Source organism: Zootoca vivipara, chromosome 3 (assembly GCF_963506605.1).
Source record: "Zootoca vivipara chromosome 3, rZooViv1.1, whole genome shotgun sequence".
Taxonomy (NCBI): Eukaryota; Metazoa; Chordata; class Lepidosauria; order Squamata; family Lacertidae; genus Zootoca; species Zootoca vivipara.
Window position 1 is genome coordinate 14046785 of NC_083278.1, and position 13726 is coordinate 14060510.

General features: G+C 43.7%; 1 protein-coding gene across 4 annotated transcripts in view; it reads right to left on the reverse strand.

The window, feature by feature from the left end:
• TASP1 (taspase 1) overlaps positions 1-13726 on the reverse strand; it is a 60357-nt gene that overhangs the window by 9292 nt on the left and 37339 nt on the right. For 3 of the 4 annotated variants that reach the window (XM_060272424.1, XM_035110063.2, XM_035110064.2), the window contains 2 exons: positions 4864-4974; positions 3498-3571 (listed from right to left, as the gene is read on the reverse strand). In XM_060272424.1, the coding sequence (XP_060128407.1) occupies positions 3498-3571; positions 4864-4974 (185 nt within the window). The remainder of the gene's footprint in view (positions 1-3497; positions 3572-4863; positions 4975-13726) is intronic. The other variant, XM_035110065.2, reaches the window with a different exon arrangement.

Sequence of the window (13726 nt, forward strand, 5' to 3'; positions counted from 1 at the left end):
AGCACCAACTCCCTGCTTTGCTTTTGCATCCTCCCTCCTCAGCGCCAGAGTCCCTTCCCCTCACGCTGAGGGAGGGCAGCGGATTTCCCGAGGAGGAAGGTGGCGGCAGCCCCAGTGGACGTGCATCTTCGCCTCAGAGCTGCTCTTCCCCCCACCCGCGCTGTTGACGTCTTCACCGCCGCCTCTCCCTACCGGGACTGCAGGCAGAGGAGGCTTGCAAACCTCCCCCCCCCAAAAAAAATTCCCCTCCCACCTACTCAAACCGCGAGGCGACTCCATCTGGAGCCCTACATCACGAGGGGCTGAGAGGAGGCGGCGGCAGAGCGGGAAGAGCAGGAACCCGTGCCATCGCCGCCGCCTCCCTCCCGGCCGCCCCCCCCGGGGAGCAGCTCCGCCAGAACTGAGAAGCCAAAGGGCGGCTCGGGGGTGGGGGGCAGCGCAAAAGCCAGGCACCCTCCCGAGTGTCTATGAGGAGAAAACGGGGGAAGAGGGACGAGAAACCCGGCTCCATCAAGAGAGTGGCTGTTGCGCTTCGCCTACTTCCCCCTCAGGCTCACTCCGCGTCCCTTTCGCCCGCTCGCTCGCCCACCTCCTGGATGCAGCCGAGGAGAGGAAGGGAAGCGGCGGGCGGCGGCTCCCCAGTGCCGCCTCACTCGCTCTCGGAGACAACAGCAAAGCCCGCCAAAAAAAAATCCAGTGCTGCTCCGTCCCGGCACCAACTTTGCCGGCGGCGCCTGTAGGGCTTTCCTACCTCCTCGGCGGGCTTCCTCCTCCTCCTCCTGCATCTCACTTCCCCGTCTGGCCGCTGTGCCACCGCCTCCCTCAGCCTCATTCGAAATTGGAATTCCCTGGCCAAGGCTGTCAGCGCGGCTCCAACGCCCCGGCCTCCGCCTGCAGCCCCGCCCCTGGTTTTGACCCTCGGCCAATCGCAGGCTCCAGAACTACTGTCAGTGGTTTTTGTCGGCGGCGGCTACGCGGGCCACATGACGAGGTCTGGCGGGCCGGATTAGGCCCCCGGGCCTTGTGTTTGACACCCGTGCTGTAGAGCATTTAACAAAAGGAACAAGAGCCCACCCCACAATAATAAGCACTTGCCTTCCTACCACCCATACATGAACCCACAGTGAAACTGCACCACGCTTCCCTCAGGCACTTACTTATGCCTCTCTATAATCTTCAAGAAGATCTGAATCAGACTTCTTCTACATGCCTATTTCAATGCTGTTTTCAAAGAAGCACGGCACTAATTTTAGGAAGTGTTGTGCTGAAGGACAGAAACGGCACGAAAGCGAGCTGTACTGAACTGTAGCCCAAAATAACATTTCCACAGGCAAATGGGTTGCTTCCTCCCAACCAACCATTTCCCATCTTCCTCCTCAAAAGTGTATTTTAAGACAGACTAAATACAGTTGCTGGAAAAGAGAGTGGTTACAAGCTCAGAGAGCTACTATTCTTTAATCGAAACCTTGATCATTAGCCATTTACAGCCAGGCCGCTCTTGCTGTCTACTTCTATTAAGCCAACCCAAAAAGTAACCGCAGCCAATGGACAAACTGCTGGGTCTGGTGCTTCTATTGTTAGGTGGTTGGTCAAGAGAGAGAGAGAGAGAGCAGGCCCATGAAAAAACACCTCATGATGGGAAGTGCTATTCTTGAAGGCAAACCTCCAAATAAAAGGGAAATCCATCAACAAGATCTTGTAGCACAATCTGTTGCCTATTTTCATAAAAACAGAAGTTCCTAGAGCTACATCTAATGCCAAAGGCATTGCATACTAAGCAAGCAACATATAGAAAAGAACAGTATTTTAGCAAACACCAAATATTATTTTAAGGTACCAGCTCTTCTTTTCCCCCTCGTCTTTAGCATCTATTTTCTGCTGGCACACACAGCACTTTTATCAATATATGAGTACCAGCACCTTGTTTTATACAGAAAAAAACACTCTCTTAGTTCTACATGCTATCTTTAAGTTTGTCTCAACTCCCAAGAACACAGAAATTCATCTTTTACAAGAGCAGTTGGTTTCTTAAGCATTAGCAGTTAAGTGGTCATGACATTTGCGGTTTACTTTCTGGAAAACATTTGCAGCCATGGGCTCAAAAGAAAGAGAAGGATTAACTCTCCTAAAGGAAGGTCACAAGCATATTTTAAAAGTGAACCAAGAAGAGCAGCTGTGTCTGTCAGCCCAATCAAAATTGCCAGCTGGAGAATTTGCCAGCAGTATGAAAACAATGCACACCAGATGTCCGATGGAGGGTCTGCAAGTAGGAAAAGATATCTGGGCAAACTGAACTATTAGCCTTGTTAGCATCATTGCCTCATAGGCTGCCTTCAAGGCACATACTACCCTAGTACTACATAAAGTTTAGGATTATAGTACTTCTAATCTAACATTGAACTTGCCTAGCAATACAGCAGTAGTAGCAGTAGCACTCCTCTCTCCCAAAATACTGACTCTCTGGGAATTAGGGAGATAAGCCATTTTTCTTGGTATAAAGACATTTGGATGCAGGAAACTGGATACTGTGAGGTGTCATAAGGAACAAGGGCACAGAGTGCAAGCTGAAGGATTGACATGTCTTATTTTTCTGAATCTACGTCAAGTGTCATTACACAAGTCCAGAAGAGCAAGGCATCAAAATGGCAGCTTCCTTTTGATAAGGAATATTTTTATTGTATCTTTTGCACAATGCCATGAAATATTCACATATGGCTAAATCAGCAAATGAACTGTATTAGTTTGGCTTGCAATATGACTAGTTAAAATAAAAGCTTGAAAGGAAAACCTGTCCCTTTAATTTTACTTCCTCCCTGTAAAACACCTGACTAAAAAGAAACCCATAGTTGTGTTGCTTGTATCTAGACCATTCAATGGGCAGGCTTGTTGTTCCTCAGCTTTCTCAGAGGCAGGCTTAACTTTCCACCCACCAATTCCATCTTCTTACAAGCCATTGAAACTTATTTACTTTAGTTTCACTTCATCAGTGCATCTACTTTTGCTTTATTCCAGAACTCTGATCCCAAAAGTATTTAGAGGTCAAAGATCTGGATTGACCAAGCAGCAGGAGCAAAAGGAAATGCTCTTGCCAATTTTTTAAAGTGGATTTGCTGAAGAACACTATTCATTCTCTATTGCTTATAGTCGCTATTTCAGGTATGCTATGCCAGAAAGAAACCCACACAAAACATCATGGCCAAACATAATTTGGTAATTGGGAGCACCCTGTGGCCTACGGTATGAACAACTTAGGAAAAGGGGATGGTGCATAAGGCACAAATAAGCACCTGTGATCATTAAACAAATAGCATGACCATGATATCTGAACTGGGCCAAGGCTTGGGATGGACATGGGAAGACAGAATCCAAATCCAATCAGGAAATTTACAACCCTTCAGCATCCTTTATTTTTGTTTTGGGACAAGAAAAGGATAGGGAGAAAACACACCCCAAGATAACCACAATTTTTTACATGCTAAGTATTATTTGTGACTTACCTTAGCTTTGCCATCCTGTGCTGACATATACCCGACACACATGCTCTCTGTTGTATGACTCCACAGGAACTCTACTATGGGTTTAAACACAACAGTAATGCTTTACTTATTAAGTGTAAAAGAAAGCCCATGTAGAGCCATGACCAGATGGCAAGAGAAATCATGCTAAATTACAGGCAGATAGCAAGGATTATCCATGTCTTCCCTTCAGGAGAGCATAGAAGGAGGACCTAGACACATACTATCCCCCCATAGTCTTTGGTGAATAGAAGAGGTAATTTTCACCAATTTCTCCTTCAGCACCCTGCACTCTCCCAGCCACATTCCACTGCAGGGGCTTAGGGATCCCTTGAAAACAGAATGTAAGGTAGCATGAGGCAGGGAGGGGGCAGAGTAAGAAAAGTATAATTGGCAAAAACTGCTTTCTTTCTGCTTTCACTCATGGAAACCTTTCATGGAACAAGCAGTCTTCCACAAATGAAGGAACAAAACTGGAAACAGCCAATAGTAAAATGCTGACATTTAGACAGCTTTATGGGCTACTAGTGTCATTGAGCCCGTTAAATAAACGGGCGCTAGAACATATGTGAGAGGAGCAGCAGGGCCACGGCTTCCCTCCCTCTCCGCGCTCGGCTGCGGGACGCGCCGGGAAAGCAAGTAAACAAACTCGCTCTCCTGCCGTGGCCTGCGGCCAAGCGCAGAGAGGGAGGGAAGGCCGCAGCCCCACTGCTCCTCTCATGGGCCAGGGAGGGTTGTCAGGAGAAGGAGGCGGACCAAGATGGCAGCATCGGGCTCCGGGGCCGCGGCGGCTGCGGGAGCCGGACCGGGCCCAGGATTTACCTCACGCCGGGTGAGGGGAGGGGATGGGGTGGGGGATGGCAGTGGCGGGGACGCGAACGCACACGCTCCATCACGCGCTCGCATCACAATCCCTCGCGGTCCCTTTCCCTCTTCCCCTCACGCTGTTAGTCGGGAGGCGAGGCGCGGAACAGCGGTTTGGAGGGGAAGCCGTTGAGGGAGAGAGAACTGCATTCTGGCATTCGAGGGTGTGAGTGAGTGCGCGGGGACGGGGAGTGCGTGGAGGCAGAGGGTTGAGGGGGGGAGAGCGTGTGCGTGTGCGTCCAGTCTCTGCGTCCAATCCCTGTGTCCGTGGGGCACATGCGCAGCAGCGCAGACACAGGGACACAGGGACTGGACGCAGAGACACAGGGACTTTATTATATAGGATAACTAATTGATATGAGTTGTAATTTGTGACTTCCCATTCATTTTTCCCCCAGCTCTCACAAGCTGCAGTTAATGTAATATATCTAAATTAAAGAACTTAAAAATAAGATATTCAATAGGGCTTTCTTCACACACTTACCTAGTAGAGACTGCTTATCCTGTGGAGAGTTCGACTCTGCAGAACACCAACAAGATCGGAGAACTATCACACCTCCGAGAACACCATCCTCATTGGCTAGAAAAGGTGAACCTGGGTAGAAATTTGGGGGAGAGGACCATGAAAATAGATTTTTTTAAAGTGCACTATATAGTACGAAATACATTAATGTCCTCAATTCCAGAACTTCAGAACTTTTCTGGCATTTGCCTCCATGTGTTTTAAAACAAGTAGCATTTTTCTGCGTATCTGAGGAATCACTTGAGTATGCAAAAATAAAAATAAATCTTCATTGTCTGCTGGTGGTCCCATTTCTCTGTCCTTCACATCAAATTAGGCCCATTACATTTCTCATTAGAGGAAATGATAAAAGATACAATTCATGTTCAACCAGAAGCGTTTACTGCAAAGCGCATAATAATGCATGTGGTCATTACCTTCCCCAAGAGGCCAACATGCGTCTCCCATATGTAGAATCAACCACTTCACTCCTGTCCAAGATTGTGCAGTGCAGGTTACTCAGTACACGTGCAAAGTTAAGAGCTTGTTTGTGTTCCGGTATGCCCTGCACCATATAGGAAAGGGAGGAAGGATCCAATTAAGCCCTATAGCAGAGGTGGGGAATCTTTTCCATCTCAAGGGTCACATTTCCTCCTGGGCAAACTTCTGGAGGCTGTGGGCAAGTGGTGGGCGAAGCCAGAGACAAAACGTGGGTGCAGAGTCTTAACCTCTGTAAACCAAGGAGTACTATATAGCACATTTAAGCCATAGAGAAGTTAGAGGTTTCTGCACACACATCTCTCCACTCAGGCAAGCGACAGGCAGTAACACAGTTCAAATACACATTCCAGCCATCTGACTGGGTTGCCTAGGGCCATGGAGCAGGGCCATTGATGGGTGTGGCCTCAGATAGAGGAGTGGCCTAGACGACAGCATTAGGCCCTGGAGCTCCCTGCAGAATCCCATCCCATACTGGCAGAGAAGTAGATCACTCACTCAGATTGAAGCATTTCAGCCACTCTTCAAAGCATTTTGAAACGTTCTTTTCTTGTGTTTTCAAAGAAGAATAAGCACGCTACCACTGAAGTGACAATAAACAGCAGGTCCTAAAATACTGGGACTTCTATGAGTTCCAGTACCCACTACTAAAGAAAGCTGGCCAAAGTCAGTGCTGTTTGCATCCTGTGCTTTCCGTGCTGAGAAGCCCGTCAGAAACGTTGGCAAGAGAGCAGAAAACAACTGTCTGACAAATGTTTCCTTTCAAATTCAAAACATGCTTTTTTGAAAAAAGGTGCTATACCAGAAGCTGTAATTATTTTTAAATTAGCCAAATAAAACTAATGCATTCCTCTTTTGTGTGATTTGAAATTAATGTCATACGCTTTCAGAACGTGGAAAGTATTTTATGGTTTAAATATGACCTAAACATCTTAAGCCACAAGATTAAATGCAAATGTAACAAGTTAGTTAAGGCCAAAAAGTCTTTGATCACACATTTGCTAAATGTTTATTGCCCTAAATATCGAGCAACAACAGTGAAAGACAACCATTTCATTTATTTTTACTTGAGAAAAACATACATTTTTGACAATTTTTTTTAACCTTGTACAAAGATGTGTTTTTTTCGTCATAAGGTCTTTGAGTACTCTGCACAAAGATGGTACAAAACAGTGAATGTGGATCCCGTGCAAAAGCTACTGGAGGCCAAGAGGCCTTGAGCAGCAGCACCGCCTGAAACAGAGTTCAATCTCTACACCAGGCACCCCCAAACTGCGGCCCTCCATATGTTTTCCCTAGCTAAGAGGACCAGTGGTCAGGGATGATGGGAATTGTAGTCCAAAATATCTGGAGGGCCGATGCCTGCTCTACACCCATCCTAAAGGAAGTGCTCAGGGATTGTGGTATCCATTCCACAGACTGTCACTGTAGCAGAAATGTTCCTGAGATTCCACAAAACAATTAGCAATTAGTCAAGTAAAATCCCGAGCAATCTAAATATTAACACCATAATTTTTTTGTGGGGTGGGGTGAAGCTAGAAACATCAATCTAGGTGGCAGCCGAATCAAGTTGTTTAACTAGCTTGTCCCACAGATATCTATGGGACTTTAAGTGCAACTAACTTTACTTGCTTTATGGACCACTATCAACAGATGTCCTTCCACTCATGGAAAGATTGCTTTATACACCACACCAAAAAAGTGAAAACTTAGGGCCACACTACAAGTGACTGTCATATGGTTAACCTGGGAGTGCAGGCTGTTTTTTTAAAAAAAGCAAGCATTGGAAGATGGGTATTAACCTTTTGCTCCCTGCTACAACTCTAATCTGGAACAGCCCCCCAACCTCTGCTATTTGCATGGGCAACAGTGCTTGTACTGGAGCCAATCTCTTCACCATGCGGGAGGAATGAGAAAGATTTTAAACTTCAAGTCTCTAGCTAGAACAACCAAAATGTGACAAAGCACTGTTTGTTTCATGATTGCTGCAACATATGTCTGCAGTACATAGCTGGGTAGCTAAGGATATGAAGGTAACATAACATTAATCTTAGGGATATAGTTCAATCTATTTCACAAAGCCATGAGCTAATTACTACTCCGAGTAACATCTCCAATTAGTTTCTCCAATACTGGCACTTAACTTTTGAGGAGCACAGTTAATCAAAGTCAGTTGATGGCAAAATGTTTAATGATAAGCTACCTTTCACAGATAAAAACTCAGCTGCTGAACAGAACCTAGCAACCAATGTGAGCCTGGCTCGCAAACAGGAACATTGAGGCTGGGCCTGACAAATAAGGGTATTCCTGGCTCCAGGACTTTAAAAATGGGTGGGAAATATGACCTATCAAATTAACACAAAGACCCCAGGAACCCCCTAACCTTCCCAAAGAGTATCTGAGAGACCTAGGAGATTCACAGTAATAGAATCATAGAATTGTAGAGTTGGAAGGGACCCTGAGGATCATTAGTCCAACTCCTTGCAATGTAGGAATATGGATCTGTCCCATACGGGGATTGAACCTGCACTCAGAACCACACTCTAAGCAACTGAACTATCCAGGTATGTCTGACTTTTTCAGGGAAGGTACCATGCACAGTTTTTTCTGGCCAGCTTTATGAATTGATATGCCTGCCCACCCCACCTCAAAAGCCAAAGAGGGAAGTTACTCTGGTTACAACCAATTCAAGAAGGGCTGCAGCAGCCTGCTCATGGGTTTTCCCTTCATTCTGGATCTCTGAAAATTTAAATTTATCTAAACAGATTGCAAGTTCCACCCACCTTCAAAAACGTTTTTTTGAATAATGCCCATCTCCCCCAGCATGACCATTGGTCAGAATGGATGGATATTGTAGTCCAATAAAGTTTGGAGGGCATCAGGTTGGTGAAAGCTTTAAATACTAAAAAGAAGACTTCAAATACAATTTTTAATGTTAATTAACAATTCTGACATATATCATGTTACTAGTCCTTTGTTTATGCTCTAGGCTGCAAGGAATTTCCAACATGTTATTCCCAATTCTTTTTTAAAAGCAACATTTCCCCTCCGTAACTATTTAATAACTAGCATAGCTGAGTAACGTTAATTACCACACGAATTTTATTAGGTTCATATTCAATAAAGAAATTCCTGGGTCCTAACCTCATTCTTACTTATTCCAGTGCAATAAAGGAAACTTTGCAACATGTCATTTCCATACCAAAGCATCTTTACTGTGTAAGAGAAAAACATGTACCACGTGATGTGCGCCTGCATGCATATGAAGAAATTACTTGAGACTATGAATATGTACCATCTCATTCCTGGAAAGGAAAGGGGGTGTCAATACAGGAAAATCCATTTGTGAAACATCTTTACACTTCCTGAATTTGGGTATTTGCTAATATAAATTGTGACTAGGAAGGTCTTGTAGCCAGGACCAAGTAAAAAAAGTAGCATAGTACTATGCAGAAAGTGAACAGCGGTTGAAGAATACTTGTCACTCCATTTTTCGAATTCACTTAGTTTCTACTAGCAGCATTTTGAGACTTTGAAGTTTGAAATATAAATATTTCTACTACATTTCAAGCTGCATAGTAACATCTAAGCCTGTTCATAAATAAAGATTTACTCAAAAATACACACACATAGTAAACAGCAACCACGATTTGCATCAACAGGGTGGTCAGAGGGGAAATGTTACCCAGATTTGTGTTGGGGGGGGGAACCCAACTCTAAACTTTTATTGAGAAGATTACATTATTTTCTGGAGGAAGGGAGGCAGTAGATCTAGGCTCTGATCCAAAAAGGAATCCCATAAGCATGGAAGGGCAAGAGTTTTTACTTTTTGTATACTTTTCAAAATAGTAGCTAATGCTGCTGAGGAGATATGCCAGTGTTCAGTTTAAAAAGTGGCCACCCTCCTCAGTAGTGAGTACCACTGCTGCTTTTTGTAACTGCGAACCATCTGTGTGTGCTTTCAGTCTGGGGACAGGAGGAATGACCTGGAAACAAATCAGTAGTCCTAATGGCATCTCCAAGTCCTAAAGGAGCTCTAAGGACAGCAGCCAAAATAATTCCCCGCCCCCCATTGGATCAGCACAGCTGTCAAACAAGATCAAAATTTTGTTTCACCTGATTGGTTTCCACTTCATATTAACAGAAAATGAGTTCTTAGGTTTGATGCTGGTCTACATGTATCAATCAGTGCAAACATAAAACCAGTTAATTTATTGCACTATTTGACTACTTGATATCTACCATCAAGAACAGACTGCATGCCATCCCATTTAGTTTTATTATTCTCACACACAGATAAATACAGGCCTCTCCTCACGCACATTTTGACTCATGTGCGACCGCCTATATGCACAGTGCTAGGAAATAAAGCAAATGATTCAAACTGTAAAAAGGCGCAAAAATGGCCTGAAAAGAGCAGGGAAACTGCAGAAATTACCCATAGTCAAGCACTCTAAAGTCTACCTCTGAATCAGAGCCAGGCCCTTCAGGGTACCGGTCTACCCCACCCTCCTTGCCGTTGTTTCCACATTGTCCTCTCCAGCGATGAGGAAGAATGAGAGCCTCCATTTACGCCAGTCTGGTAAGTGTTGCTGCTTTTTTAAAGGGTTTTTTCAAGAGGTTCCAGACTTTTAGGGGGTGTTTACAGGCTTTTTAGATGGTGTTCCCCACTATTTCACATATACACGCAGTACCTGGGAATATAACCCCTGCATAAGTGGGGAGACACCTGTATTCACATACAAATTGAGTTTCTTGTCATAGCTTTATGAAACATAAATTTGACAACATACTGCAATATTAAATTGGATATGTAAGAAAAAGTGTTTTTCTTCTCTGCAATGTCTGTTGTCAAGTCTTAAAGGCTACATTATATTGTACTAGTGTATTTCAGCCTGTTCAATAACGGGCGCTTGCGCAGCGCTTCTCCGAACCCTGGGACCTGCCCTTGTTGTCGGCGGCAGGAGGACAGGAACCTTCCTCTCCCCCAGCCGCCGACAGGAAGGACGCGGGACACAAACGTCTACCTCGTCGCCGCTGCTTCGCGGCCTCCCGCCGCTCCTCTCACGGGCCAGGGAGGGTTGTGAGGAGGAGGCCTCCGCCGGCCTCCACCCTCGCTTCCCTGACGTGCCCTGCAGTGAGGCGGAGTCCGGCCGGGAGCGGCGGTTGGAGGAGGCAGGGGGGGAGAGTGCGCGCGTGCAGTGTCTGCTGTCCAATCCCTGTGTCCCTGGCGCACATGCGCAGTACCCCAGGGACACACGGGAAAACTTGGACGCAGAGACACTTGGACTTTATTATATAGGATGTGCACAGACACAAATATAACATCTGCAAAGCAGCATTTGTGCTAGAAACAGTTTGGAAATGTTTTCAACAGCCTCTACAGTTTCTTTAATGCAACAAATGTCAAAGGTAAGATTTATTTGGAGCACCAGTTTAGTTTTCATCCTACAGAACTGTGTACACAAATACTTTTTTTTAAAAAAAGGTTTGCTAAATGTTATCAATTATCACACAAAAATATTGCCTTTATGCAACAGCAATATTTAGTTGGGACAACGTACTGTTTAGATGGCATATGCTCAAGGGAGACAGATGATCATGCCAATAATTCTTTGGTGAATCAGATTCCAAGATTTTGTTTTGTTTGTTTTTTAGAACAGCTTTTAAACCAAGTTAGATGGAAACCATCCAAAAATTCAATAGACCTTTGGCTCCGCTTACATGGCAACAAGCAATGGGGTGCAGCAAGTTAGGTTGGTTGTGGGTTTTGAGACCTACTTAACAGTACACTTTGGCGAGGTTGGGGCTGGAACAGCCAGGTCTCCACTCAAAGGTTTTTCCTTTCCATGTTAATGATGTGAATGCATGTGTTACTGTTTCTAGGTCAGAACTGAAAACAAAGTGTACTTTTTACTAGACTTTATAGGGTTCTAAAGTTCCATAATCAAAAGACTTCAAGCTAGCTAATGAGTTTCATGGAGAAAAATGATGAAGGAATTTCCATTTTCCTTTTTAAAAAACAATTCACTTGCGTGCCCATGACAATGTTGGAAAGGATGCTTGGTTCTGCATGCATGTTTCAGTATGCCTGAAGTTCCATATTTACAATTTAAAATCATTTTGTACTTTCAGTTTTCTTCAACAAAAAACAAACTCGCTTGTTAGTTACTGTTCATTAGGTGCCCTGCACAGAAACAAAAAATAATAACTTTCCCTGCCACTGGTTAACATTTCCCTCTTTTTATATAATCAAGGAGGTGGTACAACAAAGGAAACAGGGCGAGCACTTCAGGACAGCAGAGAAAGCCAGTAAGAAGGTTTTGAATGACAGACCTAGACTAACACCCACACCATATATTTAAAGCAATCTTTTACCACTTTAACATTTGTAGCTTCACCCAAAGAATTGTAGGAACTGTAGCTTAAAAGTGCTGGGAACTGTAGCTCTGTGAGGGTGTCCTGGCTAGATGCCATCAATCAAAAGGAAAGGCTGCTACCCTAAAACTATATGGATCTTTGATAGGTTTGTTGCTCTCCTCAAAGCTTCTCTATGGCAATTTGGATTCTCCCCACACAGACTTACAGGGTGGGGCATCAACAATCAGCTATCCTTCCTTCTCTTGGTTAAAAAAAGTACGGTATATCTGAAGGTAAAGGACTATTTAGAACACTTCCATCTGTCTATGCCTAATGAATGATGATACCATGGGGACAGCAAGACAGTTGCTTCATTCTGGAGGTGGGGCTTCCTTTTTTGGCCACAGAAACAGCTTCTGTGGCCAAAAAAGGATGACCCACCTCCAGAATGAAGCAACCACCACAAAATGATGAAACTGCAATGAGAAGATTCAAATAAATACTCCCTTTGCAAATCAATGCAAGCATTAAACAAACAAAAAAACAAAAAAACCAACCAACCACTATCAGGTTCCCAAAGGTTTAAAAGTACTTTACATGCAATTCTACGCATATTTCCATTGTTAGCTTCCCAATCTGCCTGCCTGCAAAACAGGATAAACATTCCACAAGCTGCATTCCACAAACTTGGCTGAATTTGAAAGAACTAGATGAGTTATAAAACCCACTGCTCTTTATGAAATATGCTTATGTATACAGAATACCATTTTCACTCTGCATCAGACCATTGTGTACATCATCCTACATCTTCATTAAACTCACTATCTGTATAAAAAATAAACAAACCAGTATTCTACTGTTAACTCAATCATCATTTGTGTTCTCCACAGTGCTTGCTATAAATATCAGATGACAAAAGACCACCTGCCACTAATTCTGCCCATCACTTAACAAAAAAATACAGATGTCTAAGTCAGGTATTCCTAAGTGGGAATAAATATTCCCAAGCCTCTGTGGATATCTGAATTATGAAAAGAAAAAAAAAGTTGGGGGGAGAAGGAGCATCAGCAGAAGGGGGTGGAAAAAAGCTGTATACAGCTGCCCTTGAGGCCAATATTTTCAGTTCTGACTATTCTTTTCAGTTACTTCTTGCCGAGCTATTATTTCTCTAAGGATCTGTACTGTTATAGTAGACGTTTTAATGTTACCATAAAGCATGCTACTTTTTTTAAAAAATAAAATAAATTCGAGAACAAGTCATTCTGTCATAAGAAGGCTATTAGCCTATTTTATTCACAGTTATTTCATAGGAGAGGGAAAACCTGCATCATACATTACACCTCAAGCAAACTTTTGTATCATTTAAAATCAACAGCAGGAAAGTTTTTAAGAAAAGAGCTATTCAGCACATGCCCAGTATTTTTGCATAACCTCTTAGGTGTACTTTTGCAAAAAGTTAGCTGTGCCGATTCCGAGAAACGGTAGCTTTTAGCAAACCAGTTTCAGGATCCTTTGGGCCCAACACTGAAATATTGTCTCTAAAAAGTTCCCTTTCAACATTTCAGCTAAAACACAGTAGGGCTCCCCCCCACCTTCACACAAGGTTATCAGCACAGAAAGGCATGTGTTGTACTTTAAAAGGCTCTAAACATCCCTTTCATAAACATTCTTATAAAAATACAGTAGTGTTTTGTGAAGTAGTTACTGGGGAGGGAAACTATTCAGGATGTTGTTAAAATTACATCAAGGTCTTAATCAAGTTAAAGAGCCATTCACTTTTCCATTGTTTGTTTTGGTGACTAATGTGACAGAAGATAAAATAGAGGTTAGGACTATCTTAGATTTTGCAAAGAAGGCAGTTTTCTTTTTTAGGAGTCCTCACATAAAGCAAGAGCATTAATGTCCTTTTAAACATAAATTCAACACGTATTTCCAGGAATAATGAGAGCCGAGCCAAAACAAGATCATTCTAATTCAAACACTGCTA